The sequence below is a fragment of the Nicotiana sylvestris genome, chromosome 12, assembly GCF_000393655.2.
Source record: "Nicotiana sylvestris chromosome 12, ASM39365v2, whole genome shotgun sequence".
NCBI classification, from domain to species: domain Eukaryota; kingdom Viridiplantae; phylum Streptophyta; class Magnoliopsida; order Solanales; family Solanaceae; genus Nicotiana; species Nicotiana sylvestris.
The window spans coordinates 84,061,022-84,088,740 of NC_091068.1; the positions used below are offsets into that span (position 1 = coordinate 84,061,022).

Below are 27,719 nucleotides of genomic sequence, written 5' to 3' on the forward strand. Positions count from 1 at the left end.
GCAGCAGTTGACACGGCAGAACAGGAGCAGCTGGTCGACCATGGCAGCAGCTCGACGTGCTCGGAAGGAGGAAGAAGTAGCATCGCGGCAGAAGCAACGGGGGCAGAAACGGGCAGCAGTGGCGCGTTTGAACGATGAGGAAGCAGCTGCGGCGCAGCAGGAGCTTCGACGAGCAGCAGCAGCAGTCTTAAAGTGAGGAAGAAGAAGCAGCAACGTTGGTTAAAGCTCGACGAAGAACGAAGGAGGAGGAGCAGCCATGGATGAGCTTTTTGAGCTCGACATGGAGAAGATGAAGACGCAACTGGGTTGTCCATGGTGAGGGTGAAGATGAAGCTGTGAGGGGTTGTTTGGATGTGATAATGGAGGGTAAAGGGCAGCCATGGGAGGGGTGTTTGGATGCTTGGAGAAGAAGAAGATAATAGGGAGGGGGTGGCGGATGGTTAGTATAGTTTTAGGGTTTTCTTTTGTTTTTTTTTTTGTTTTTTTTTTGTAAAAAATGAAAAATGAAAATGAAGAGGGGGAGTTGGATTGTTGGTACTGGATGGGTCGACCCAGTTCGAAATGGACTGGGTCGTTTGGGAAGATTGGGCCATTTTTTGGGCCTGTGGCTTGAAATCGAAGAAGAGACCCAATTCCGACTTTCTTTATATTTTCGCTCTCTTTTCTTCTTTTATTTCTCTAAAACTAAATTATAAAAATACATAAACTATTATTAAGAACTAAATTAAGTTATAAAAGCGCAAATTAACTCCCAATAACAATTAACGCACAATTAAGTATTAATTAAGCATAAAATTGTATATTTGGACATTAAATGCTAAAAATGCAAACGATGCCTATTTTTGTAATTTTTAATTTTTGTAAAACAATTTTAATTACTAACAATTGTAGAATTAAATCCTACATGCAAAATGCGACATATTTTTGTATTTTTTATTAATTTAGCGAATAAACACGCACAGACAAATACAAATAATTCTTCAAAATATCACAAAATTGTACACCAAAGAAAAATCATTTTATTTTTGAATTTTTTGGGAGTAATTCTCATATAGGGCAAAAATCACGTGCTTACAGCTGCCCCTCTTTGCCCGGAGACACGAAGGGTTTTCGTGCAAAGATAAAGCGAGCGATTTTTGCCCATCCGAGTACTCCGTTGAAGCATTTTTTGAAAAAGATTTGACCGAACCTTTGCTTCAAAGGTTTCCTACATATCCTGGGCTAAACAGGAATCAGGTCAATGTAGTTCGGGAAATTTTGGTAGCTGGGACTACCGTGGGACTGCATTGTTACTGTTGTTGCATGCTATTACCACTGCTTACCGATCTCCTTGTTACACCATGCTTAAAAGAAAACAAGAAGCTAGGCTAGAGTACAATTTGTTTTTTGTTGCCTTGCTTCCTTGTCTGCTTGCATTTCTTCCGGTGCTTTTCTTCTTTTGACACATGTACTTGAGTTTGTACTGTGACCTCTTGTTGCAACCTTCTGTTTCCCAGTGCCGGGGAATTTTATTGTTTCCTGCTGGGGATTCCTATTGTAACCCTCTGTTTTATTGTCCTCTGACTTGATCTTGAAATGTATGCCTCTGTTATCTGGGCGGACTCCCAACTTCAATACTTGAAAATTAAAGACTTGAAATGTATGCCTCTGTTATCTGGGCGGGCTCCCAACTTCGATGCTTGAAATGTAAAGACTGAATGTATATGCCTCTGTTGTCTGGGCGGGCTCCCAACTTCGACGCTTGAAATATAAAGACCGAAATGTATGCCTCTGTTATCTGGGCGGGCTCCCAACTTCAACAACAACTTTTTTTTAAAAATAAGCACCATTCCTCTCTTCAGGCGGGCTCCTGACTTCAAATACACAACTTTTAAAATAAACGCCTTTCCTCTCTTCAGGCGGGCTCCTGACTTCAACAACAACTTTGAAAATAAATTGCCATTCCTCTCTTCAGGTGGGCTCCTGACTTCAACAACAACTTCTAAAATAAAATGTCTTTCCTCTCTTCAGGCGGGCTCCTGATTTCAACAACAACTTCTAAAATAAAATGCCTTTCCTCTCTTCAGGCGGGCTCCTGATTTCAACAACAACTTTGAAAATAATCGCCATTCCTCTCTTCAGGCGGGCTCCTGACTTCAACCAATAAATCGCCATTCTATTCTTCAGGGGGGCTCCTGACTTCAACAACTTTTAAAAAAATGCCATTCCTTTCTTTGGATGGCGAGATTTCAACAACCCCTTTTTTTAAAAAAACGCCTTTCTTTTCTTCAGGCGGGCTCCTGATTTCAACCGATAAATCGCCGTTCTGTTCTTTAGGGGGGCTCTTGACTTCAACCAATAAATCGCCATTCTATTCTTCAGGGGGGCTCCTGACTTCAACAACAACTTTGAAAATAAATCGTCATTCCTCTCTTCAGGCGGGCTCCTGACTTCAAACAATACATCGCCATTCCTTTCTTTAGGTTGGCAAGATTTCAACAACTTTTAAAAACGCCTTTCCTCTCTTCAGGCGGGCTCCTGACGTCAAACTTGAAAAGTATGTCTCTGTTCTCCAGGCGGACTCCTGATTTCAACAACAACTTAGGAGGAAATGCCTCTCCTATGGGTAAAATAAACTTAGGAGGAAATGCCTCTCCTTTGGGTAAGACTAAACTTAGGAGGAAATGCATCTCCTATGGGGTGAAACTAAAAGAAACTTAGGAGGAAATGCATCTCCTATGGGTAAAACTAAAACAAACTTAGGAGGAAATGCATCTCCTATGGGTAAAAACAAACTTAAAAGGAAATGCATCTCCTATGGGTGAAACTAAAACAAACTTAGGAGGAAATGCATCTCCTATGGGTAAAAACTAAACTTAGGAGGAAATGCATCTCCTATGGGGTAAAAGTAAACTTAGGAGGAAATGCATCTCCTATGGGTGAAACTAGACTTAGGAGGAAATGCCTCTCCTATGCGTGAACCATTTCCTTCTTCCTGAATTATTTACTTACCTGTGTTGTCTTCCCTCGAAACTGCTGGGGATTATTTTGCTGGGGATGACTTTTCCTTTTCTTCCTTACCCACTCTGGGTTGCCCGAAACTCTGTCGAGGATGCTTCTACATCTCGATGATCCACTGGGGATAACACTGTTGTGGATAACTCTGCTGAGTAAATATGTTATCTTACTCCTTCCAAAATTACTTCCTTTTGAGTAGGATGTTTCATTCCTCTGCAAACTACTTCCCCCTTTTTCTTTTTTCTTTTTTTTTAAATGAAAAGACTGAATGTATTCCTCTGTTATATGGGCGGGCTCCCAACTTCAACCAACAAATCGCCATTCTGTTCTTTAGGGTGGCTCCTGACTTCAACCAATAATGTCAAAAATAAAAACATCATTCTGTTTCTCAGGGGGGCTCCTGATTACTTAAAATTTGAATTGTATTCCCTTATTCTCCAGGTGGGCTCCTGATTGCTGATACTTCCATTGTATTCCCTTATTCTCCAGGTGGGCTCCTGATTGCTGATACTTAAACTGCTCTTCCTTGTTCTCCAGGTGGACGCCTGATTGCTAATACTCCAACTGCTCTTCCTTGTTCTCCAGGTGGACGCCTGATTGCTGGGGATAATACTACTAGGGAAGTCTCCTTTCTTCCCCTCCTTCAAATTCAATTTTTTTTTCTTTTTGTTTTTTTTTTTCAACACAGCTGGGGATAAAAGTGTTATCTTCTCGGGATAACGTTGTTGAGGATAACGCTGCTGGGGAATTTTATCCCTTAAAATCGATGCTTCATTCTTCTGGAATCTGCTGGGGATGATAATGACTCTTTGCTTTTCTAAGCACAAGTGTCATCCCTTTGTTCTGTCTGTTGGGGATAACTTCCTCCATTGAAACTTATTATGTTGGGGGCAACATTGGTTCTAAGACCATTTCCCTTGAGATTGGTGTTATCTTTATTCTTCCCCGAATGGGTACCTGACTTCCAGAAAATTTTCTAAATGAAAGGAAAATTTTCTGCCCCAGTTTGACAGTCTCCCTTATGGCATGCATTTCTGTCATCAATGCCATTTCCTTTACCTGTTTCAAATCAAACAAAATTTGTTAGTTTAAAACGTGGTGGTTGGTTGTGATACTCCTACTGGGGATGGCTTTTCCCTTTTTCCTTCCCTGCTCTGCGTTCCAAAACTTGTTGGGATGATATTATTTGCTGGGGATAATGCCTTTCTGCTGGGGATATCCCTCTTGACACTCGTCAATCCTTTTGTCAATTCCCTTTTGCTGGGGATATCTTTTTTGACACTGGCCTCGCGCTTGTTCCTTGCTGACTATACCACTTGGATGTATTAGTCAGATCTCATCTTGGAAAGCTGATGGCATATTTTGAAGTCATTTCTCATTTGTTCTGACCAAACAGACTCTACTGGGGAATTTCTCTATGAAAGGAAAAAGATAAAAGGGAACAAAGTAAAAAGACAAAGGAAAAAGATGACTCTTTAACAAAAGAAACTATAAATAAAAACCTATCAAACGCAGATACCGACTCTAATGGTCATGACATGCACATGTGGCCTATCCTCCGTCGTCAATCATCTTTCAAGACCTTCAATTGGCAATTCCCCATCTGATTCTCAATCTTATTCGACTTGTAGTGCCCAAAAGGTTTTCACTATCAAGTCTCTCTCATTTTGGTTTTTCTCTCAGCTTTCATCGCCTTATGGTGCCTGTGAAGGTTTTCACCGATAAGACTCTCTCATTTGTATCACTTTCCAGCTAGGGATTTGGAGTGTTGCCGGTATGACTCTCTCTGCTGGAGATTAAAGTCCTTTCTGCTGTGGAACAGAATGTTATGTTCGCCGGTAAGACTCTCATTTGTCTGACTTGGCATCTTTTGAAGACTGATCAGAAGGTCTTTCTTTGGACCGTAATGTGGGTTTTGGATAGGGCTGGAAGGAAAGGGTATTAAAGGCTCAAAAGTGCATCGATTTTGGGTTATTAATTACAACTTTCGGAACTAGATTTATTTACAACAAACGCAACCTTAGCCCCAATTTCTTGTTTGGGGATATTTTAATTGATTTTTTTTCATTTTTCAAAACTATGACCGAGCCGTGAAGCGCCTACGTATCCTCTTTGAGGAATTAGGTCAAACGTAGTTCCAAATTCCTCTTTTTTTTCATTTGACTTTCTTTTGTTTTTTTTTTGTTATCATTTTTCTTTTCTTTTCTTTTTCGTTTTGTTGTTTTCTTTTCTTTTTTTTTTTCATGTTTTCATGCCATGCTCGCGTTTTCTAGTCGTTTTTACTGATTCCGAACGAGGGGTATGAAAGAAAAATAAGTAAGGCTCAAAAGGGATAACGAAGGATAAAGTGTTTAGGTAGCAGAACAAAATGCCTTCGTCATTCCAGTCTTCAAAACATGCCAAATGCAAACAACACAACAAACAATAGATTTATAGTCTCTTCCGACGGTGCTGGGCTTGACAATTATGTTAAACATTTGCTTTTCCCTTTGTTATTTCTAAAACATCGTTGGGCGACACTCTCATTATCATGAATGACCCTCACGCCAATTTGGAGAATCTTGATTTTAACGGTTTTCTTTGTGTTTAACTTGCCCCAATTCCACATGACTCGGGCTTCAAATAATCCCAAACCGTCCTTTAAATGGTCTGATCGCCTTTCCAGGGTTTTACGATTAACTTTTAAGGTTTGGCCCAAACTGTGTACGCATGTCATGTTACTAGAATCGGCACTGAACAAAAATGATAAAAGGCCTAAACAAAGAGATGACTGGAAATAAAGAAAGACCGAATTTTGTATTAGACTACCGGTGAAATGGTTTAAATAACAAAACAAACAAAACAATCCAGAACAAAATCCTAAAACAAACTGGACAAGACAATATCCGACTTATAACCCTAATAATCCGAACAACATAAATGTCAACAAAATAAGCCACCACAAGCTTCTCTCTTGTTAACCAAGGAACAGAGCGTCCTTCCACTTTATCAAGACTGGCATCTTAGCCACTGAGCTTTGCATCGATACTGCCAAGACCATTACCAGCTTCAATATCATCAACATTCGTTGGCAAGTTCTCGAGGGGGCTCGAGTGCACCATGTCACTGTTATTAATCACAACCCGCCCTTCTTGGATCATTTTCTCTACTTCCCTTCTCCAACTATGACAACTCTCAATGTTGTGCCCTATGACATTGGAGTGGTAGGCGCATCGCGCTGCCGGATCAAAGCTCCTTGCAAGTGGATTTGGAGTACATGCGGGGAGTGGCTCAATCGAGCCAGCATGCTTTAGCCTTTCAAACAGACTTGCATAAGATACTCCGATAGGGGTGAGAGCCTTTCCTCGTTTCAGCAACCTTTCGTTCCTAAATGCTTGATTGGGCCGGAAACCTGATCCAGGGGGCTTCCGGTAGGCTTGTGAGGGTGGATAGGCCTTCTGTGGAGCTGGGTATTTGGAAAGTGAAGCCCGTCTTTGGGAATCTCGTGGAGAGAAGTAGCATTGGGGAGGGGAGTAGCGTGGACGAGTGATGGAGCTACTCGGGTAGCTAGGAAAGCTGTCATAAGTGGGTTGGGATGGAGAGTATGGGGGATGGGTAATGCCAGAGTTTGAAAAGCTTGGCGGTGGTGGGGGTGGTGCTTTCCCAGTTATCCATGCCTGATACATGTCTGCCACATGTTGTCTCAGCATTTTCACTTCTTCTACCAACCCGTTGTTCTGTTCGACCAATTGTTGTCGGTCATCAGTACCGACCCACCCTGTTCTGAGGTTCTGTGTCATTTGCTTTGCAGGGAGGAGTTACCACAACCAACCACTTTTCTATATATGAACACAGCAAAGGGAAGCCATCACGTTAGTGTCAGGGCATTTGATAGATAATCATATATTAAAAATGCAATGCACCTAAGCAGTTAAACCGTTCTATAAGAGATGCGATGCACTTGCACTTTCCTTTATTTTTCTTTCTTCCCTTTTTTTTTCTTTTTCAGTGGTGGTCGAATCTTATGGAGATTGCCTACGTATCATGACCCCGCATGAATCAGACCTTGCGTAGTTCGGACCAAATGAAAGGTAACAACAATGAGACACATTTTTTTATCAATTTTCATAATAAAATAAACTGGGTTTCAAAGGTTGAAAGATGACCAACAAACTCAAAAATCAAACAACCCATATATTCTAGCCAAAAGATTTATAACCTCAAAACAAAAAGGCCAGCTTCCTTTCCCCGTTTGACAAATGCAACCAAACGGCTATTTTTGCAAATGTGCCCCCTTCCAAATCTCACATGAATTTTGAGGCCGGGGAGGATTATTTTGACACTTTACAAACTTGTCCGTTCTTTTACGAAAATAACCTTTTGACGATTGAAAGATACTCTAAGGCTATTTCGGCAAGAACGGTTTTAAGACGCGGCCGAAGCTGGCTCGGCTTTATTTTGACCAAAAATTCAAATGGTATTCACCTAACCGCTGACTCTTTGTTGTTTTTTTTTTCAAATTACAATAAAAACCGGGTGTTGTAAACACGACCCTTCAGCACCTCGGGGACGAAAACTTTTAAGGCTGTGTGGGTCAACTAGACCAAAAATCCTAAACATGACCCAAAAGGTGGCTGTTTATGCAAAGTTAGCCTTCCGGCGTCCCTTTCGGGAACATTCGGCTATGTCTTGATAAAACAGCGTCACCCTACTTCTTTATGACAAAATTAAAATTTGACATGTTTTTTTATTGGCTATTTTTAGCAAAAGGGGAGGTTGGACACCACTAGACTTATTTATGACAAAATAAAAAATTTTGACACGTTTTTTATTTATTTTTTGGTTTTTGACTATTTTAGCAAAAAAGGGGGGTTGGACCCGATGAGGGTTGCCTACGTATCTCACATCCGGTGAGAATCAAACCCGCGTAGTTCGGGCCTCGTGAATAAGTAAATAAACTAATATTATTTTTTTTATTGGAACTGTGAAAGAACTGCTCAAAGGAAGTATATATATTTTTTTTGATTGATTTCTTTTTGAAAGAAAAACTTGTAAAAATTCCTTTTCTTTTGATTTGAACTTTGAGAATTTCAAAAGTAAAAGGAAGTTTTTTTTTTTCGAATTTCCATTTGTTTTTTTTTATTCTAAAGAAAAAAAATATTTTTGGAATTTTACTTTTGATAAAAGAAATGCTTCTAAAAAATATTTTTTGAATTTTGAATTTTCTTTTCAATTTTGAAAGAAGAATCAAAATATTTTCGGATTTTTTTTTTCTTAAAAGAAAACATTTTTATTATTTTTGTTTTATCAACAATGGAAAATAAAGATATTTATATTATTTTTTGCAAGACATATCTTTTTGGAATTTTATTTTGAATTTTCTTGGCAAGACAAATACTCTTTGCAACAAATAAAGATATATATATCTTTTGGAAATAAAAAGAAATTTTTCGGATTTATATATATATATATATTTGCGACAAATAATGAAAGACTTTTTTTTTTTTTTTGCATTTTCATAAAAAAAACCATTTTAAAAATAAGACTCTTTTTTATTTTCATTTTCATGGCAAGACAAACTATATATTTTTTCTATTTTTTATTTTTGAAAACAAAAACAGAACAACGACTTTTTTTTTCTTTTCTTATCTTTTAATAAAACAAACTAATAAGACATTTTTTTTTCATTTTCTTAAAATTTCGGCAGAGTTTTGACAGTATTTGGGCATTTGTTTTCTTTTCAAAAATAAACAATCAATTCCCTAACCGCTATTTCTTTTTTTTCAATTTCAAAATATTATTCCTGATATTCACAAGTCAGTCAACACACAAGTCCGAATCAAATTAATGCGCAAGTAGTAACAAGTAAGATGCATCAGGATGGTCATTTTCATTTTTGGTGCACCTGTCCTAGACAGACCCAACCCCTGTGTTGAGCCTCCAAAGTCAGATGCACGTGATGCAAACAAACGTTCCTACTAGGGATCCGGCATGTGGCTTTGTTATACTAGGTTCAGAACCTGGGTGTTTGTTCTAGACCTGGCTTACCCGAGCGGACAGCTCGAGCCGAGGGGGGTAGCGTACCGGGAATACAGAAGCTTCACCGGCTTAGCAACTTGTCCGAACCTCGTTCTAAATTGGGATTTGACACTATACAGAAAAGAAGTCGTACGAAGTACACCCTTCTTCATGATTTAGAAGACTCAGAGAGGAGATGGGTTTCGGCACAGTTTATACACAGTTCACGTAATATCAAAGCGGTAAAAGCAGCATTTAGCACATTAGGCTCAAACATGTAAAAATCAGATAAAACCAAATATAACAATTTATATGAGCTCGAATTTCTAACCCTGAACCAGTGGTTCTGGGTCTAGATCCCCAGCGGAGTCGCCAGAGCTGTCACACCTCCTTTTTCCGCCCCCGCGAGGGGTGCAAGGGAGTTTTTCCAATTAAAGGACAATCGAAACGGTATTTATTTATGTATTTCAGAGTCGCCACTTGAGAGATTTAGGGTGTCCCAAGTCACCAATTTTAATCCCGAATCGAGGAAAAGAATGACTCTGTTTAACAGTCTGCGCACCAGAAATCCGGATAAGGAATTCTGTTAACCCGGGAGAAGGTGTTAGGCATTCCCGAGTTCCGTGGTTCTAGCACGGTCGCTCAACTGTCATATTCGGCTTATTCATCTGATTTTAATACAAATATGAAGTTATGTGCAAATTTTATCTTTTTACCGCTTTTATTATTTTTTAATTATTTTTACAAGAATGTGAACATTGTTTAAAAACATGTCTTTGGATTGCGTCACATAAAATGCACCCGCGATCCGGAACGTATTTTTATTCAATGTTTTGGGATTTGGATTTGGGTCGCATAAATGCGCACCCGTGTTTAAGAATGTATTATTATTAAAATCGTGCCTAAAGCGATTAGCGTATTATTATTTATGGGTAAGACTGTGGAATTCACTAAACAATCTATCCCGAATTCTAAATACTCAATTAAACATTTATTGAGGGCCCCGCAGTTAGTGCATTTTATTGGGCGAGGCTCATCTCATTTTATTTTTAAAAGGACAGTCCTAAAATGCCTACATTTTTTATTGAAATTTGTCTCTACAAAATAAAGGAGAAATATCTTAATTTATTTACATGTTATTACCTAGTTACATTATACTAGGCATGTTCTCAGTTTGTCAAATTAAAAAAAACATAGCAATTCTCTAATTTTAATCCTAGACCATTTACATGCTGAAATTAACCAATATTATTTAACTAAACAATATTTCTACCAACTTCCTACTAGATGGCCTATTCGTTTGATTTTTGACTCGACGGAATTACTACACCATTTATTTATTTTTAGGCAATAGATGTAGATAGTTCATTTGTTAAGCTATCGTCGAATGTTCCACTATATGTATTAAATATCTACATGATTCTGATTTTTGCAAGCTAAATAATTTATACATACAAATAAAATTCAGAATATAATTAAATATAATTCAGAATTTCAACTCTTCATTTTTTCGTATTCATGCTTCATATTTCGGATTACAATAACCAGCGTGTCAGTTGTGTACCTGATATTGGAAGCAAAAGAAAATGAAGATGAGAATCAACAGCAGTAATAACAATACAGCACAACAGCAACAATCCAGCAACAGTAACAACCCAGGAACAGAGTTTGCAAACCGGTGGAGTATTAATCCCAAAACAAAAACTTCAAGCTTTGATGACACAACAATTAATTCTGATTTCAAACAATGAAAGAAAACAGAATATTTTTTTTTAGTTTTTTTTTATTTGAAAGTTTAAATATTTTTTCGGAATTTTCTCTCTTAAATGTTCAGCCCTTTTTTCTCTCTTATTTTCAGATTCGTTTCTCTCTCCCGTTTTTTTTTCTGTCTGTATATCTTTTTCTTCTGATTTCAAGACTTCTTATAACCCATCCCATAAATCTTATAATCAATTAAAATCAACCCATTTTCTCTACCAAACCCATTATCTTCCCACTCATCCCCATTATATTAAATAAACATATCACACCACCCCATTTCATTTTGTCCCCCATGCTTCATTTAAAATAATGCAAGATTCCCCTTTAAATTAAATCTTGTCCCCCCTTTATATTAAATAATCATATCACAACCCACCCCATTTCATTTTGTCCCCCATGCTTCAAATAAACAATTACAAAATGTACAATTCCTAAACTACCCCTTCCGACCTTACTGAAATTACCAAACTACCCCTGAACGTATTACAAATTTACCAAACTACCCATCAGCTATAACACATCAATTAATCAAACTTAACCAAAATATAGACAATATGATCAATTTCTAACAATGTTCAAACAACAATATGAACACGGATGAACATCATAACAACAATATCACATGAACACGATTTTAACAACATTTCAACAACAAATCACATGAACACAAATTGAACAACAAAGAACAACTAAAATTTGATTGAACAATATTTTAGCAACAAACAATCCTATTTTCGGATTCAACAACAACAAACAAGTATATTTAGATTTCTAAATTCAATCATATTGAACTTAAAATCAATTCTAACAACATTACAACCAACAATTCCTATATTAAACTTTATGAGACAAATTCAAGAAATAATCACAAATGGTAAACAAGAAATCAAGCTATACAAATTTCGGATTCAAGAACAATCAAACAAAGTATGAACATGAATTAAATCTATTTTAAACAACAAACATGATGGATTCAAACGATTAAATCAATATATTTCCCTTATTACAACTAAATTCTTTTAGGCAAATGACAAAACAAAACCTAAGAAGAAACAATTATGAATTTAAACTTGAACTTAACAATATTAACAATTTCCGGAAAATACATAAAATACATTAAACAAATTGAAGAAACAATTAATTAAACTTCAATTTGTATCTAACTAATATTAAACTAACAAATATTCACTTAAACAATAATACAAACATGAAATAAACATGAAAACAACTAATTAAACTTCTATTTTGAAATCTGAAAATTAATTTTAACAAAGCACATGAACATGAACAAACTAGAAAAACGATTTCAACGATGAACAACGAACAAAACAAGAATCAAATATTTAACGATTTTAACTTTGAGAAATATAAAAACGAAAATGGACAAAATAAAATTCAAAACTACTAACCGGATTGAAACGACGAACGACTAACCAACGACGAACTCGAACTTAAGGATTCGGCTGAAACAACGTCGAAGCAGTAGCAATGGAGGTTAAGGAGAAACAGCGGCGACATCCGTTCTGAGCAGCCATGGCTGCTCGTCGCAGCTGGACACGGGCAGCAGTTGACGCGGCAGAACAGGAGCAGCTGGTCGACCATGGCAGCAGCTCGACGTGCTCGGAAGGAGGAAGAAGTAGCATCGCGGCAGAAGCAACGGGGGCAGAAACGGGCAGCAGTGGCGCATTTGAACGATGAGGAAGCAGCTGCGGCGCAGCAGGAGCTTCGACGAGCAACAGAAGCAGTCTTAAAGTGAGGAAGAAGAAGCAGCAACGTTGGTTAAAGCTCGACGAAGAACGAAGGAGGAGGAGCAGCCATGGATGAGCTTTTTGAGCTCGACATGGAGAAGATGAAGACGCAACTGGGTTGTCCATGGTGAGGGTGAAGATGAAGCTGTGAGGGGTTGTTTGGATGTGATAATGGAGGGTAAAGGGTAGCCATGGGAGGGGTATTTGGATGCTTGGAGAAGAAGAAGATAATAGGGAGGGGGTGGCGGATGGTTAGTATAGTTTTAGGGTTTTCTTTTTTTTTTTTTTTTTTTTGTTTTTTTTTTTGTAAAAAATGAAAAATGAAAATGAAGAGGGGGAGTTGGGTTGTTGGTACTGGATGGGTCAACCCATTTCGAAATGGACTGGGTCGTTTGGGAAGATTGGGCCATTTTTTGGGCCTGTGGCTTGAAATCGAAGAAGAGACCCAATTCCGACTTTCTTTATATTTTCGCTCTCTTTTCTTCTTTTATTTCTCTAAAACTAAATTATAAAAATACATAAACTATTATTAAGAACTAAATTAAGTTATAAAAGCGCAAATTAACTCCAAACAATAATTAACGCACAATTAAGTAATAATTAAGCATAAAATTGTATATTTGGACATTAAATGCTAAAAATGCAAACGATGCCTATTTTTGTAATTTTTAGTTTTTGTAAAACACATTTAATTACTAACAATTGTATAATTAAATCCTACATGCAAAATGCGACATATTTTTGTATTTTTTATTAATTTAGCAAATAAACATGTACAAACAAATACAAATAATTATTCAAAATATCACAAAATATCACAAAATTGCACCCCAAAGAAAAATCATTTTATTTTTGAATTTTTTGGGAGTAATTCTCATATTGGGCAAAAATCACGTGCTTACAATACTATTGTTCCCTTGCCCGGATTCTATCGTGATTTTATTGATTTCCTTGCTCGAATTGCTTTGTGATTGTTACTTGAGTAAGGAAGAGTGTAAAAGCACGAAGGGTGATGCCGTGCGTGATATTTGTGAGTGAGTGTTAATGCACGAAGGGTGATGCTGTGCCGATATTGTAAATGTAAAAGCACGAAGGGTGATGTCGTGCCATGATATGAGTGATAATTCACGAAGGATAATACCGTGCCATGATTATGTGAGGTAAAAGCATGAAGGGTGATGTCGTGCCGAATATATTGATTCTTATGGTGAGAACGAGAGTAAAAGCACGAGGGGTGATGCCATGCACTTGTTATTGTTCTCCTTATTCTTGCTTATAGTTGAATTTTGGTGTTCGTATGCTTTTTTACTGAATTTCTGTTTGTACATGATATTCCCCCGAGCATGTTTCCTTTTCCCATCTTTAACTGCTAGTTTCTGTCGTTATTATTTGTTGTATATGATATAACTGCTCAGGTTTATTTGGTAATCTTGTCCTAGCCTCGTCACTACTTCGCCGAGGTTAGGCTTGACACTTACCAGCACATGAGGTCGGTTGTGCTGATACTATGCTTTGCACTGTGTGCGAATCCCAGTGCTGGAGCATTTGGACCATAGAGAGGTTGCTGCCTTTAGTCCAGCGGAGACCCGAGGTAGTCCTGCAGACGTCCGCAGGCCTTGGCGTCCCCTTCTATCTTTTCCATTCTGTTTTTATGTATTTCAGAGACAGATTTGTATTTTCATTCAGACCGTTGTTTGTAGTATTCGTAGATGGTCCGTGATATTGTGACACCAATTCAGGGTAGAGTTGTATGTTGGATTCTGTACTAGTATTTGGTTAAACTATTAGATTTCATCTTCCGCATTTCTGTTTATTATGATTGTGCCACTGTTGATCACATGTTAATTCGTAACTGTCAAAAGTTAAGGAAAAGGGTAATAAAATCTGTAATACTTGGTTTGCCTAGCTTTCACGAGTAGGCGCCATCACGACTTCCGAGGGTGGGAAATCCAGGTCGTGACAAGTTGGTATCAGAGATCTAGATTGCTTAGGTATCACAATTCACAAACAAGCTTAGTAGAGTCTAAGGGATCGGTGCAGAGATGTTTGTGTTTATCCCAGAGGCTACAGAGTTAGGAAAAACTTCACATCTATTCTTTCCTGTCATGCGGCTTGATTTCTCAATACTAATTGAACTTTCACTCTGTTCTTTCGCAAATGGTGAGAACACGTACCGCTTTATTAGCTGACCAGCAGCCTGAGCCCCCAGTAGCAGCTCCTACGAGGTGCAGAGGCCGAGGCCGTGCTAGGGCTCGAGGTAGAGGCAGGGCTCAGCCCAGAGCTCGAGCAGCAACACCAGCGGCGAAGCCTCGAGTTGAGTTTGACGATGAGGTTCTGGTCCAGACAGTTCCAATAGGACCAGCCCAGGTCCCCGAGGGGTTCATCGCCACCCTGGTACTTTAGGATGCTCTGGTCCGTCTAGAGGGCCTTATGGAGAGTGTCGCCCAGGCATGCTTGCTTCCTGTAGCACCAGCCGTCTCTCAGGCTGGAGAAGGAGCCCAGACTCCTACTACTCGCACTCCGGAGCAGATGGCTCCCCAGTTTTAGACTCCAGCAGCTCAGCCAGTTGGGGTGGTTCAGCCGGGTGTTGTGGCATAAACCGGTGAGGGGCCAGCTATGTCTGCTGATGCCTTGTGGAGGTTGGACAGGTTCACCAAGCTTTTTACTACTACTTTTGGTGGTACATCTTCTGAGGATCCTCAGGATTATTTGGACAACTGTTATGAGGTTCTACGGAACATGGAGATAGTGGAGACTAATGGGGTCAACTTTGCTGCTTTTTGTCTGTCTGGATCCGCCAAGACTTGGTGGAGGGATTATTGTTTGGCTAGACCAGTTGGGTTACCGACTTTGACTTAGGATCAGTTCTCTCAGCTATTTCTGGAGAAGTTTCTTCCTATCACTCAGAGGGAGAACTATCGGAGGCAGCTTGAGCATCTCTAATAGGGTTCTATGACTGTTACTCAGTACGAGACCAGATTTATCGACTTGGCCTGTCATGCTCTTCTTATACTTCCTATTGAGAGAGAGAGAGAGAGAGGGTGAGGAGGTTCATTGAGGGACTCGTTCAACCTATTCGATTGCAGATGGCTAAGGAGACGGGGAGCGGGATTTCTTTTCAGTATGCGGCCAATGTGTCCAGGAGATCACAGGGGAGTGGTCAGAGGTCTGACAAGAGGCCTCGTCATTCAGGCATGTTCAGTGGTGCCTCGTTTGGAGGCAGGGATTCTTTTGGTAGGGGCCATCCTTCCAGGACATTTCATTTAGCTACAGGCTTCTCACGGTGCTCCAGGTGGCTGTGGTTCTCATATGCAGTATTCTAATCAGTTGCCCTATAGTGCACCACCAGCTCCTATTAGTGCACCGCCGTTCCAAAGTTTTCAGGGTGGTTATTCAGGCCGTTAGGGTCAACAGTCTCAATAGTCGAGGGCTTGTTATACTTGTGGCTACATGAGGCATATTGTTAGATTTTGCTCTCGAGCACCGAGCATTTCTCAGCATCAAGATTCCCGTGCTGTGGTTCAGGCACCGAGTGTTCCACCGCCCGCTCAGCCAGCTAGAAGTGGAGGTGGATGTGCTAGAGGTGGAGGTAGAGGTATTAGAGGTGGAGGCCAGCCAGTAGGAGGCCATCCCAGAGATGTAGTTCAGAGTGGTGGGGCCCAACCCCGATGTTATACTCTTCCAGCCAGGCCTGAGGCTGAGGCCTCCGATGCAGTTATCACAAGTATTGTTCTAGTTTGTAGTAAAGATGCTTCAGTTCTATTTGATCCAGGATCTACATACTCCTATGTGTCATCTTATTTTGCACCGTATTTGGTCATGCCTAGTGATCCCTTGAGTGTTCCTGTATATGTGTCTACCCCGGTAGGTGATTCTATTATGGTAGATCGTATCCATCGTTCATGTATAGTTGTGATTGGGGGTCTTGAGACCCGAGTAGATCTGTTACTTTTGGATATGGTTGATTTTGATGTCATATTGGGGATGGACTGGTTATCACCTTATCGCGCTATCTTGGACTGTCATACCAATATGTGACCTTAGCCTTGTCGGATTTACCTCGTTTAGAGTGGAGAAGGACTTCTGATCATTCCACCCGTAGGGTTATCTCATATATGAAGGCTCGGCGTATGGTTGAGAAGGAATGTTTGGCCTATTTGGCATATGTTTGTGATTCTAGTGCCGAAGTTTCTTCTATGGATTCTGTGTATGTTGTTCGTGAGTTTTCTGAGATATTTCCTTCAGACCTGCCGGGTATGCCACCCGACAGGGATATTGACTTTTGCATTGATTTGGCTCCGGGCACTCAGCCCATTTCTATTCCGCCATATTGTATGTCCCTGCCTGAGTTGAAAGGATTGAAGGAGCAGTTGCAAGACCTGCTTGATAAAGGCTTTATTAGACATAGTGTCTCACCTTGGGGTGCGCTGGTGTTGTTTGTTAAGAAGAAGGACAGATCGATGAGGATGTATATAGATTATCGGCAGTTGAACAAGGTCACAATCAAGAATAAGTACCCATTGCTGAGGATTGATGATTTGTTTTATTAGCTTCAGGGTGCCAAGGTATTTTTAAAGATTGATTTGAGATCTGGCTACCATCAGTTGAGGATTAGGGCATCCGATGTCCTTAAGATAGCTTTCCGCACTCGGTATGGGCATTATGAGTTCTTGGTGATGTCATTCAGGTTGACAAATGCCCCAGCAACTTTCATGGACTTGATGAACCGGGTGTTCAATCCTTACTTGGATTCATTTGTGATAGTCTCTATTGATGATATTTTGATCTATTCCCGTAGCCGGGAGGAGCATGAGCAACATTTGAGAGTTGTTCTTCAGACTTTGAGAGATAGTCAGTTGTATGCTAAGTTTTCGAAATGTGAGTTCTGGTTGGGATCATTTGCTTTCTTGGTTCACGTTGTATCAGCAGAGGGTATTCAGGTGGATCCGAAGAACATAGAGGCAGTCAAGGATTGGCCTAGACCCGCATTAGCTACAGAGATTCGGAGTTTCTTGGGTTTGGCAGGCTATTACCGTCGGTTTGTGGAGGAGTTTTCATCTATTGCTGCCCCGATGACCAGGTTGACCCAGAAGGATGCCTAGTTCAGGTGGTCGGACGAGTGTGAGGTGAGCTTTCACAAGCTCAAGACAGCTTTGACTACGGCGCCAGTGTTGGTTTTGCCCACAAGTTCAGGGCCATATACAATGTATTGTGACGCATCTCATATTAGAATTGGTGCGGTGTTGATGTAGGATGGCAAGGTCATTGCTTATGCTTCACGATAGTTGAAGATTCATGAGAAGAATTATCCAGTTCATGATTTGGAGTTAGCAGCCATTGTTCACGCGCTGAAGATTTGGAGGCACTATTTATATGGCGTGTCATGTGAGGTGTTCAGGGATTACAAGAGTCTACAGTACTTGTTCAAGTAGAAGGAGCTAAATTTGAGGCAGAAAAGGTGGTTGGAGATATTGAAAGACTATGATATCACCATCTTATATCATCTGGGGAATGCCAATGTAGTGGCCGATGCTTTGAGTAAAAAGTCAGTCAGCATAGGCAGTCTTGCGTATGTTCCGGTCAGTAAGAGACCGTTTGCTTTGGATGTTCAGGCTTTATCCAATCAGTTCGTGAGGTTGGATGTTTCTTAGCCCAGCCGTGTGTTAGCTTGCACAGTTGCTCGTTCTTCATTATTTGATCGTATCTGAGATCGACAGTATGATGATCCTCATTTGTGTGTCCTTAGGGACACAATGCGGCACAGTGATGACAAGTAGGTTACATTGGGAAATGATGGAGTTTTGAGGATGCAGGGTCGAGTTTGTGTGTCTAATGTGGGTGGACTTTGAGAGTTGATTTTAGAGGAGGCACATAGTTTCCGGTACTCTATTCATCCGGGCACCTCTAAGATGTATCAGGACTTATGGCAACATTACTGGTAGAGAAGGATGAAGAAGGATATTGTTGCATATGTGGCTCGGTGTTTGAATTGTCAGCAGGTAAAGTACGAGCATCAGAGACCTGGTGGTTTGTTCCAGAAGATTGAGATTCCCGAGTGGAAGTAGGAGCGTTTCACTATTGACTCTATTGTTGGATTCCCACGGACTCAGAGGAAGTTCGATGCAGTGTGGGTTATTGTTGATAGGCTGACCAAGTCAGCACATTTCATTCCTGTGATAGTTTCTTATTCTTCTGAGAGGTTAGTCGAGATCATATCCGAGAGATTGTTCGTCTTCATGGTGTGCCCATTTCTATCATTTCTGACTAAGGTACACAGTTTACCTCACATTTCTGGAGGGCAGTTCAGCATGAGTTGGGCACATGGGTCGAGTTGAGCACATCATTTCATCCTCAGACGGACGGGTAGTCCGAACGTACTATTTAGATTTTGGAGAGTATGCTCCGAGCTTGTGTTATTGACTTTGGAGGCTCGTGAGATTAGTTCTTGCCTTTAGCGGAGTTCGCCTACAACAACAGTTACCAGTCGAGCATCCAGATGGCTCCCTATGAGGCTTTATATAGTAGGCGGTTTTAGTCGCCGGTTGGATGGTTTGAGCCAGGAGAGGCTCGGTTGTTTGGTACGGATCTAGTACAGGATGCCTTGGACAAGGTTAAGATCATTCTGGATAGGCTTCGTACAACTTAGTCTAGGCAAAAGAGTTATGCCGACCATAAGGTTCGTGATGTGGCATTCATGGTCGGCGAGCGGGTGTTGCTTTGGGTGTCGCCTATGAAGGGCGTGATGAGATTCGGAAAGAAGGGCAAGATAAGCCCTAGATTCATTGGCCCTTTTGAGATTCTTGATCGAGTGGGAGAGATGGCCTATAGATTTGAGTTGCCGCCGAGTTTATTAGCCGTGCATCCAATGTTTCATGTGTCCATGATTCGGAAGTATCATGGTGATCCATCCCACGTGTTAGACTTCAGCACCGTCCAGTTGGACAAGGACTTGTCCTATGAGGAGGAGCCGGTAGCTATTCTAGACCAACAGGTTTGTCAGTTGAGATCAAAGAGTTTTCCTTCGGTTCATGTTCAGTGGAGGGGTCAGCCTATTGAGACAGCGACCTGGGAGTCCGAGTCTAATATGCGGAGCCGATATCCCCATCTTTTCTCCGACTTAGGTACTTTTCTTATGTCCATTCGAGGACGAACGGTTGTTTTAGAGGTGGAGAATGTGATGACCCAAAACGTTATCACTCGTTTTAAAAGTAAATTATGTGATCCGAGGCCTTAAAAACCTCTTTTTGTCTCATCTCAATTTGCATGCACAGTCCGGGCGCGTTTCTGGAAAGCTTTTATGTGAAAGTAAAATAAGGAAATTGGCCTTTAAAATTGATTAAAGTTGACTTTTGTCAATATTCTTGGTAAACGGACCTGGACCCGTAATCTGACGGTCTCGTAGGGTCCGTATTAAAATATAGGACTTGGGCGTATACCAGGAATCGAATTCCGAGGTCCTAAGCCCGAGAAATGAATTTTTAAAGAAAAGTATTTGCTGGAAAATATAAAGGATTTTAGAAGTGAATTAATGTAATTTCTTGATGGTAACGGGCTCGTATCTTGGTTCTGAAGTCCGGTACAAGTTTAAAATAATAATTAAATTGAATCTGTGAAATATGGTAAAGATCGGAATTGATTTGGTATAAATCGGACGTATAGTTGAGAAAATAGTAATTTCAATGTTCTTGAGTGATTTCATGAATTTGAGATTTAATTCATAGTTGTTGATGTTATTTTTATGATTTGATCGCACGAGCAAGTACGTATGATATTTTTGGACTTGCGTGCATGTTTGGTTTGGAGCCCCGAAGGCTCGGGTGAGTTTTGGATAGGCCACAGAGTGAAATTGGACTTACGAAAGATTGCTGGTATTTGGTATTTTTGCCCAGGCCTCTGATCTCGCAATTGTGAGATCAGGCTTCGCAATTGCAAAGTTCTCAGGCTTGGGAATTGCGACCCAGGCGTCGCAAATGCGAACCAAGCCTGGGCAGGCAATGCTCGCAAATGCGACATTTTGATCGCAAATGCGAAAGGGGCAGGGTCGCAAATGCGACTTATTCTTTGCAAATGTGAAGCAGACAGGTTTCCGAACCCTGGTTGCAATTGCGACATCTGAGACCTGCAAAATAAAATTTTGACGGGATTTTCCCATTTTTCCAAACTCTTTCAAACCCAAAAAATATCTTGGACGATTTTTCAAAGGCACATACTCTTCCAAATCATTAATAAGTCAATTCTAACTCATTTTCTTCAATCTATAAAATCTTTTTACATGATTTCAATTCAAAATCAAGGGTTTTCATGGGGAAATTGGGTGTTTTTGGGTAGAACTTAGGATTTTCAAATTTTGGGGATTTGGACCTCGATTTGAGATCCGATTTTAAAACAAATTATATATTTGAGTTCGTGGGTGAATGGGCGATCGGGTTTTGGTTCGAACTTCGGGTTTTGACCAAGCGGGCCTGGGGTCAATTTTTTGACTTTTTAGAGAAATCATTAGAAAACCGATTTTCATGTATTAGAATTGGTTTATTTAGCATTTATTAATATTATTAAGTAAATTGTGGCTAGATACAAGTGGAATGGTGGTAGAATCAAGGGGTAAAACGGTAGTTGAGGCTTGATTGTATTCGTGGCATTGAGGTAAGTGTTTGGTCTAACCTTAGCTTGAGGGAATATGGATTGTGGTCTTATTTGTTATTTGTTAATTATTGAGTACCATGTATAGGTGTGGTGACGAGTATCTATACATCGGTGTCAAGCATGCCCGTGAGTCTTATACTATGATTGTTGTGACTCCATTATGTATTGTTCATGCTTAATATGATGATTTCTAAGGTTGAACAAGGCTCATGGAAGTATTCTTGGTAATTGAATATTGTAGAGCATTGGTTCAAGTTGAGAATTGAGTTGTGAAGTAATTGTGAAAAGAGAAGAGGTTTATGATATTGTTTCCTTTGCCGGGATGTTATTGCTTATGATATTGTTTCCCCTGGATGTTATTGCTTATGATATTGTTTTCCTTGCCGGGATATTATTGTTATACTATTGTTCCCTTGCTCGGATTCTATCGTGATTTTATTGATTCCCTTGCCCGAATTGCTTTGTGATTGTTGCTTGGGTAGGGAAGAGTGTAAAATCACGAAGGGTGATGCCGTGCGTGATATTTGTGAGTGAGTGTTAATACACGAAGGGTGATGCCGTGTCGATATTGTAAGTGTAAAAGCACGAAGAGTGATGTCGTGCCATGATATGAGTGATAATGCACGAAAGATAATGCCGTAACATGATTATGTGAGGTAAAAGCACGAAAGGTGATGTCGTGCCGAATATATTGATTCTTATGGTGAGAACGAGAGTAAAAGCATGAAGGGTGATGCCATGCACTTGTTATTGTTCTCCTTATTCGTGCTTATAGTTGAATTTTGGTGTTCCGTATGCTTCTTTACTTAATTTCTGTTTGTACATGATATTACCTCGAGCATGCTTCCCCTTCCCATCTTTAACTGCTAGTTTTTGTCGTTATTATTTGATGTATATGATATAACTATTCAGGTTTATTTGGTAGTCTTGTCCTAGCCTCGTCACTACTTCGCCGAGGTTAGGCTCGACACTTACCAGCACATGAGGTCGGTTGTGCTGATACTACACTTTGTACTGAGTGCAAATCCCGGTGCTTGAGCATTTGGATCATAGAGAGGTTGCTGCGTTTAGTCCAGCGGAGACCCGAGGTAGTTCTGCAGACGTCCGTAGGCCTTGGTGTCCCCTTCTATCTTTTCCATTCTATTTTTATGTATTTCAGAGACAGATTTGTATTTTCATTCAGACCGTTGTTTGTAGTATTCGTAGATGGTCCGTGACATTGTGACACCAATTCTGGGTAGAGTTGTATGTTAGATTCTGTACTAGTATTTGGTTAAACTATTAGGTTTCATCTTCCGCATTTCTGTTTATTATGATTGTGCCACTGTTGATCACATGTTAATTCGTAACTGTCAAAAGTTAAGGAAAAAGGGTAATAAAATCTGTAATACTCGGCTTGCCTAGCTTTCACAAGTAGGTCCCATCACGACTCTTGAGGGTGATATATCTGGATCATGACACAATGATACCAACCGCAATATTAGAACTTCAAAATCCAAAAAGTTTGGAAAAGAAAACAAACAGTTCCTTTACTATTTGAGTGGTCATAAATAGGGGTATACGTATGTCGGGTTGGTTCGAATTTTTTAATTACCAAACTAAATCAATGGTGTTGAATTTTTAAATCTATAAACCAAACCAAACCAACAAAGTCGGGTTTCTCAATCTTGGTTTTTCTCGGATTTTTTTCGTTTTTTTGGTTTTCAAGTTTTTTTTTCCGGTAAAGTTTTTATAGCACAAAATATGTAACTTGTGCTCCAAATTAATATTTCTTTAGTCCTAGTAAGATACAACTGTATAATGTATTTTTTAAGAAAATAACAAAATAATATGGAATAAGTCATCGCATTATACTAAAATATTCGTTAACAAAGATAATAAAATTGCATAAAGTAAATATTGCTAATTAATAAGACATAATGAAATTAACATAATCTAAAAATACTATATAGGTCATACTAAAATAAGTATAGCTAATAAGTATTATTAATAACATAACTATGCACTAAAGAAAAAGATAAACTAAGTTATGCATTTTCATTATCAATCAATGTAAAACTACGAAATAGATATCCAACACTATCATCATTCGTAGTACTATTCAAGAATGTTAAATACAAACTTGAAATAATACGTTAAATGATAAAACTGTGAAAAAGTTTAATAAGAAATATTAATAAATTACATTACAATAAATATTTATATATATACAATATTTTTAAAAATTATTAAATGTATCAGGTTGGTTTGGTTTTGGTTTGACTTTTATTAGTTAAAATCAAACCAAACCAAACCAAACATGGTCGGATTTTTTTTCAATACCAAACCAAATCAAACCAAACCACAATCGATTTTTTTTCCGATTTGACTCGAATTATTGGTTTGATGCAGTTTATCGGTTTTCTTTATGCACCCCTAATTATAAAGTTAAAAAAATACAATAAAGTTATCATTCACCCATTAAGGGATGTGATGGGGATGAAAGAATCCCTCTCCCCTTAAAGGTCCCGAGTCCTATGAATAAAGAAATTTTGGCGGGAAGCGCTTCCTCCATAGTAAGCTCTACGCGGTATGATCCGAATTATATTGATCAATGGATTTTCGAAAATCATATATATATATATATTAGAGCGAGAAAAAGGAGAAGCTTATTAATATTCACAGGTGAAAATTAAGATATACTATTTGCAAATGCAAAGAGAGAAATAAATAATTATTGCCAATAAAGGAGTACATCAACTTTTCCCATTCTAGTATTCTTTTATTATTTTTCTCATTGTTTACCTCGAAAATTCGAGTAACAATTAAATTTGATTTGTGATTTTAAAGATATGTGATTTAGTTCAATACCAATTAATAATCAAGAAATATGAAGTAGAAATGAAAGAGACAAGCGAATCAAACTAATGTTACTTGACAGCGGTGGCCTCGATCTTAGTAACCTCGAGGTGGGCTTAGAGCAATAAGAACAATTAAGTAAGAAAAGTAAAGTAAGAACAATAAAGCTAAGGACAATTCTGATGGACAGTAAGCAAAAAGGTAGAAAGTCTATTCTTTTCTCAATGATTAGATGATGTTACAAATGATTGGGGGGCCCTTTATATAATAGGGGAACCCTAAATAAGGAATATTTCTATTTACAGTAAGGAATATTCTTGGTACAACTGTCTAACTGCCTAGTACGGAATTGTACAATCCTATTCTGAGATTTGCGCTAGGATCTTGGGGACGTGACAGGAATCTAGCTCATTATGTTACAAATCCACAACGGTAGGGGTCGAGCATACTTGGCCTTGATATTCCTCGAACTCCTATCTCCGAGCATTTCACTCTGTCTTCGAGCTCGAGTATGGTCCACTGATCTCGAAATCAACCTCGCCCGGACTTGGGCCTAGAACGGACCCTCGAGCCTATAAATCGGAGGCATATAATTTTGATCGTATAAATATAGTCCCCACATTTCTTAGAATAAGATGATAAGAAATTATATGAACCTCGATCCTCCGGAGTCTATAATAATGATGTCACTCTCGTGGTGTAGGTGCTCGAAGTGACTGAAATGTTCCGTCGATTCACTTCCCCAAAACATTAAATGCACGCCAGTATTGGTCGGCCACTAGCGTTGTTGAACCGTCGCCGCCCATCTATAGATATAAGGTCTTACCTTTGAGAAAGCTTTACTTCAATTTTCAAACATCTCTGAACCTCATCCATACTTCTTCTCTCTTGATTCGTTCCCTTTTATTATCCGCTTCTACCGTCTTCTTAGTGCCGAAAACAACCAGGCCCCACCGTCTTTTGCAATTCAAAATCATGGTGAAAACTTCCAAAATAGTCCCTCAAAAGGAAAAAGCATCGTCTTCTTCCACTTCCCGATCGTCCGTTGATAAAGCGCTGGCCCTCCATGAGATTGTTCCGGTCACCTGCGTCTTAAAGAAGGACTTCAATGTCGAGAACCCACCTGCAGTACCTGGACGATGTGAACACATATAGAGGTACATCTGTTCTATAAAGGAGAAGCATCTTGAGGTTCTGAGGAAGGAGTGTGGATGGGGGGACGAGGTCGCTATATAGATCCCAGCTCCCGAGGAGAGCATCACAACTCATGTGGAGGGTTTTTTTAAGTGTTTACACTTACCCTTTCACACTGGGTCCCCTCGATCTAGTGGTGATTAATTTCTGTAAAAGATACGAGGTTACCCTAGGACAGATCCACCCTTCCTTTTGGTGCATCGTGATTATGCTGCGCTATTTTTCTAGCAAGGCCGAGGGGCTGGAGTTTACCCTCCATCACCTCATCAGATTGTATTGGCCTCAGCTTTTCCGCGGACTGATCAAGCTCCAACATAAGTCCAAGAAAACTTTCTTTGCAGTAATGACGAGACCAAAGACCGAGGCTGGATGAGTTGATTCATTCGAGTGAAGACTCGGACATCATTCCCAAGGAAAAAATGTCGTTTCCTGAGAGATGGAACTTCCGATGTAAGTAAAAAATTCCTTTTTTGGTATTCCCTTGTGTTTCGTTCTCGCATTTTGTGATGCCTTCACCCTTTCATGCAGTTGATGCTTGGATGCCACATGCAATCCCTGCGAGGACTGGGTCAGGAAGTTGGCCGCGACCTCCTCGTATGACGAGAGCAAATGGCGTGACTTGTCTAGGGGTAAATGAGAGGCCAAACATTATGGTAAGTTCTCCTTCCAGATTTCAATATATTTTCTCCTATTATTGATGCCATCTAACTCAGGCTTATTTGTGCAGGCATAGGAGATATCTCTAAAATGAGGCCATCCCCGTCCAGGGAAGAGACCAAGTCCCCGATCCCTAAAGCGGGGAAAGACAACAATAGAAAGAGGGTTTCGAAGCCCGAAGACCCTCAAGATAAGAAAGCCCCAGCTCGAAGGTTGCGGAAGAGATTTGCTCATGTGGACGTAGATCCGGCCCACGATTCCCTGGATGACGAAGAGAATGATGGTGAAGAGTCGGCTCTGGTGCATCGAACTAGGAAACCAATCGAGACCATCAGGCCCTCGGAGCTAGAGACCGCAACCCAAAGTGAGGGAAACCGAAAGAAAGACTCGGGAAAGGCCCCCGCGTCCCCGGAGGTTGAGATTGTTCCTCCGCCTTCAACAAATATACTGGAGAGGGTGAGTGCGGAAGCCCTCGAAGCTAATGAGAATGCCCCGAGTGAAGAGCTCGGGGCCATGACAATAGGTCACTCCCTTTCTTTGCCAACTTATTCCGAGGAAGCAATTGAAGAAGCTAATGCTCTGCGCATGCTCGATCCGAGCAAGGTCCTCAACGAAGATCCTTTTCAGAGTTGCTTTGCTGGGGTCGATGATACCGCTGACCTTAATGATGCATCCACCCCCTTTGAAGAGGCTCAACATCTCCTTTCTCGGATAAATACTAACTTTCATTGTTGGAATTTTTCTTTCTTTCTTTTCCTTTGTCTGACATATCTTTGTTTCATGCATAGGACATCGTCAAGTTTAGAGCCGAGCTGAGCCAATGTGAGGCAGAGCTTAGGAAGGTTTCAGGTGAAGAGAAGGCACTGAGGCTCCTCTATGACCAAAAGGAGGAAGAGCTTAAGGACCTTCGGGCTGAATTGGCCAAAGCTCGACAAAATGAGACTGAGCTAGATGAGCAAGTAACTATGAATTTAACAGAGTATGGCCTTCTTGGCCTTGCTTCGGAGGCTAATACTTTGATGTCTCAGTTGCAGCAGAAGCTGGAGATGATAGGGCAGCTTCAGGGCGAGGTTGATCAGATTAGGGCTGACTGCCATGAGTGGAAAAAGAACATGGATCAGCTAGCTGCCGATAAGGAAGCTGTTACAGCCCAACTAACCTCGGCTGAAACTCAACTCCAGGGCCTTAAAGTGAAAGGTATGGCCCAGGCCAAGAAGATTGAGGAGTTAGAGGCAGAGCTCGCTAGAGCCCGGGCCAAAGCTGTACAGGCCAAGGCTGAAGCTGAGAAGACGAAGGTTGCGGCTGATAAATCCATTGTCGTATAGTTAAAAGATGTTGTGGTCGTTCAAGCTGAGCTGAGGGAGGCCTCTGATCAGGAAAAACGGAACAATTATTTGGCCAAGTGCCAGGCCCGGAGGGAGATTCTCGAAGAAATCCATGCCCGAGGGTTCAACCTTGCTGAAGAGATAGCCGAAGCAAAGACACATGAAACTGATGCAAGGTTTCTCATCTTTTCTGATGACGAGGACGTTGCGAGTGGCTCTGGTGATGGGGAAGGTGAAAAAGATGTTCCCAAGGGAGAGGAGGCTCCCAAAGACAAAGCTGTCGAAGATGTAGTTCCTGAGTATGGCGCTCCTGAGGATGTGACCATAAAAAAAGATTAGGTTCTATTTTTCTTTTTTGTGCAAGGGCCCCTCGTGGGCGTTGTAAATTTACTTTGTAAATAATCCTTTGTGAATGTAAGGAACCCTTTTGCTTTATCTCCAGTTTGTGTTAAATTTCATTTTGTCTTCATCTGTGAGAAATTTTATTGGTTTGAACTCAGAATATAATGGACCCTTAGGTTTTTTACTGATCAACATAATACCCCTTTAGGTTTTGTCA

At 40.1% G+C, this 27,719-nt stretch overlaps 1 protein-coding gene across 1 annotated transcript; it reads left to right on the plus strand.

Moving 5' to 3' along the window:
• The first annotated feature begins 24,959 nt into the window (after positions 1-24,959).
• On the plus strand, positions 24,960-27,499 carry LOC104220682 (uncharacterized). Its single transcript, XM_070163972.1, has 4 exons — positions 24,960-25,125; positions 25,906-26,477; positions 26,624-27,154; positions 27,245-27,499. The coding sequence occupies exons 1-4, from the start codon at positions 24,960-24,962 to the stop codon at positions 27,497-27,499; spliced, it is 1,524 nt and encodes a 507-aa protein (XP_070020073.1).
• Positions 27,500-27,719: the final 220 nt, after the last annotated feature.

Coding starts and splice junctions, on each gene's coding strand:
- LOC104220682 (XM_070163972.1), top strand. CDS start 24,960: ATGGTGAAAACTTCCAAAATAGTCCCTCAAAAGGAAAAAGCATCGTCT. Junction 25,126..25,905: donor ACCTGCAGTACCTGGACGAT/GTGAACACATAT, acceptor TTATTTGTGCAG/GCATAGGAGATATCTCTAAA. Junction 27,155..27,244: donor CGGCTGATAAATCCATTGTC/GTATAGTTAAAA, acceptor GCCAAGTGCCAG/GCCCGGAGGGAGATTCTCGA.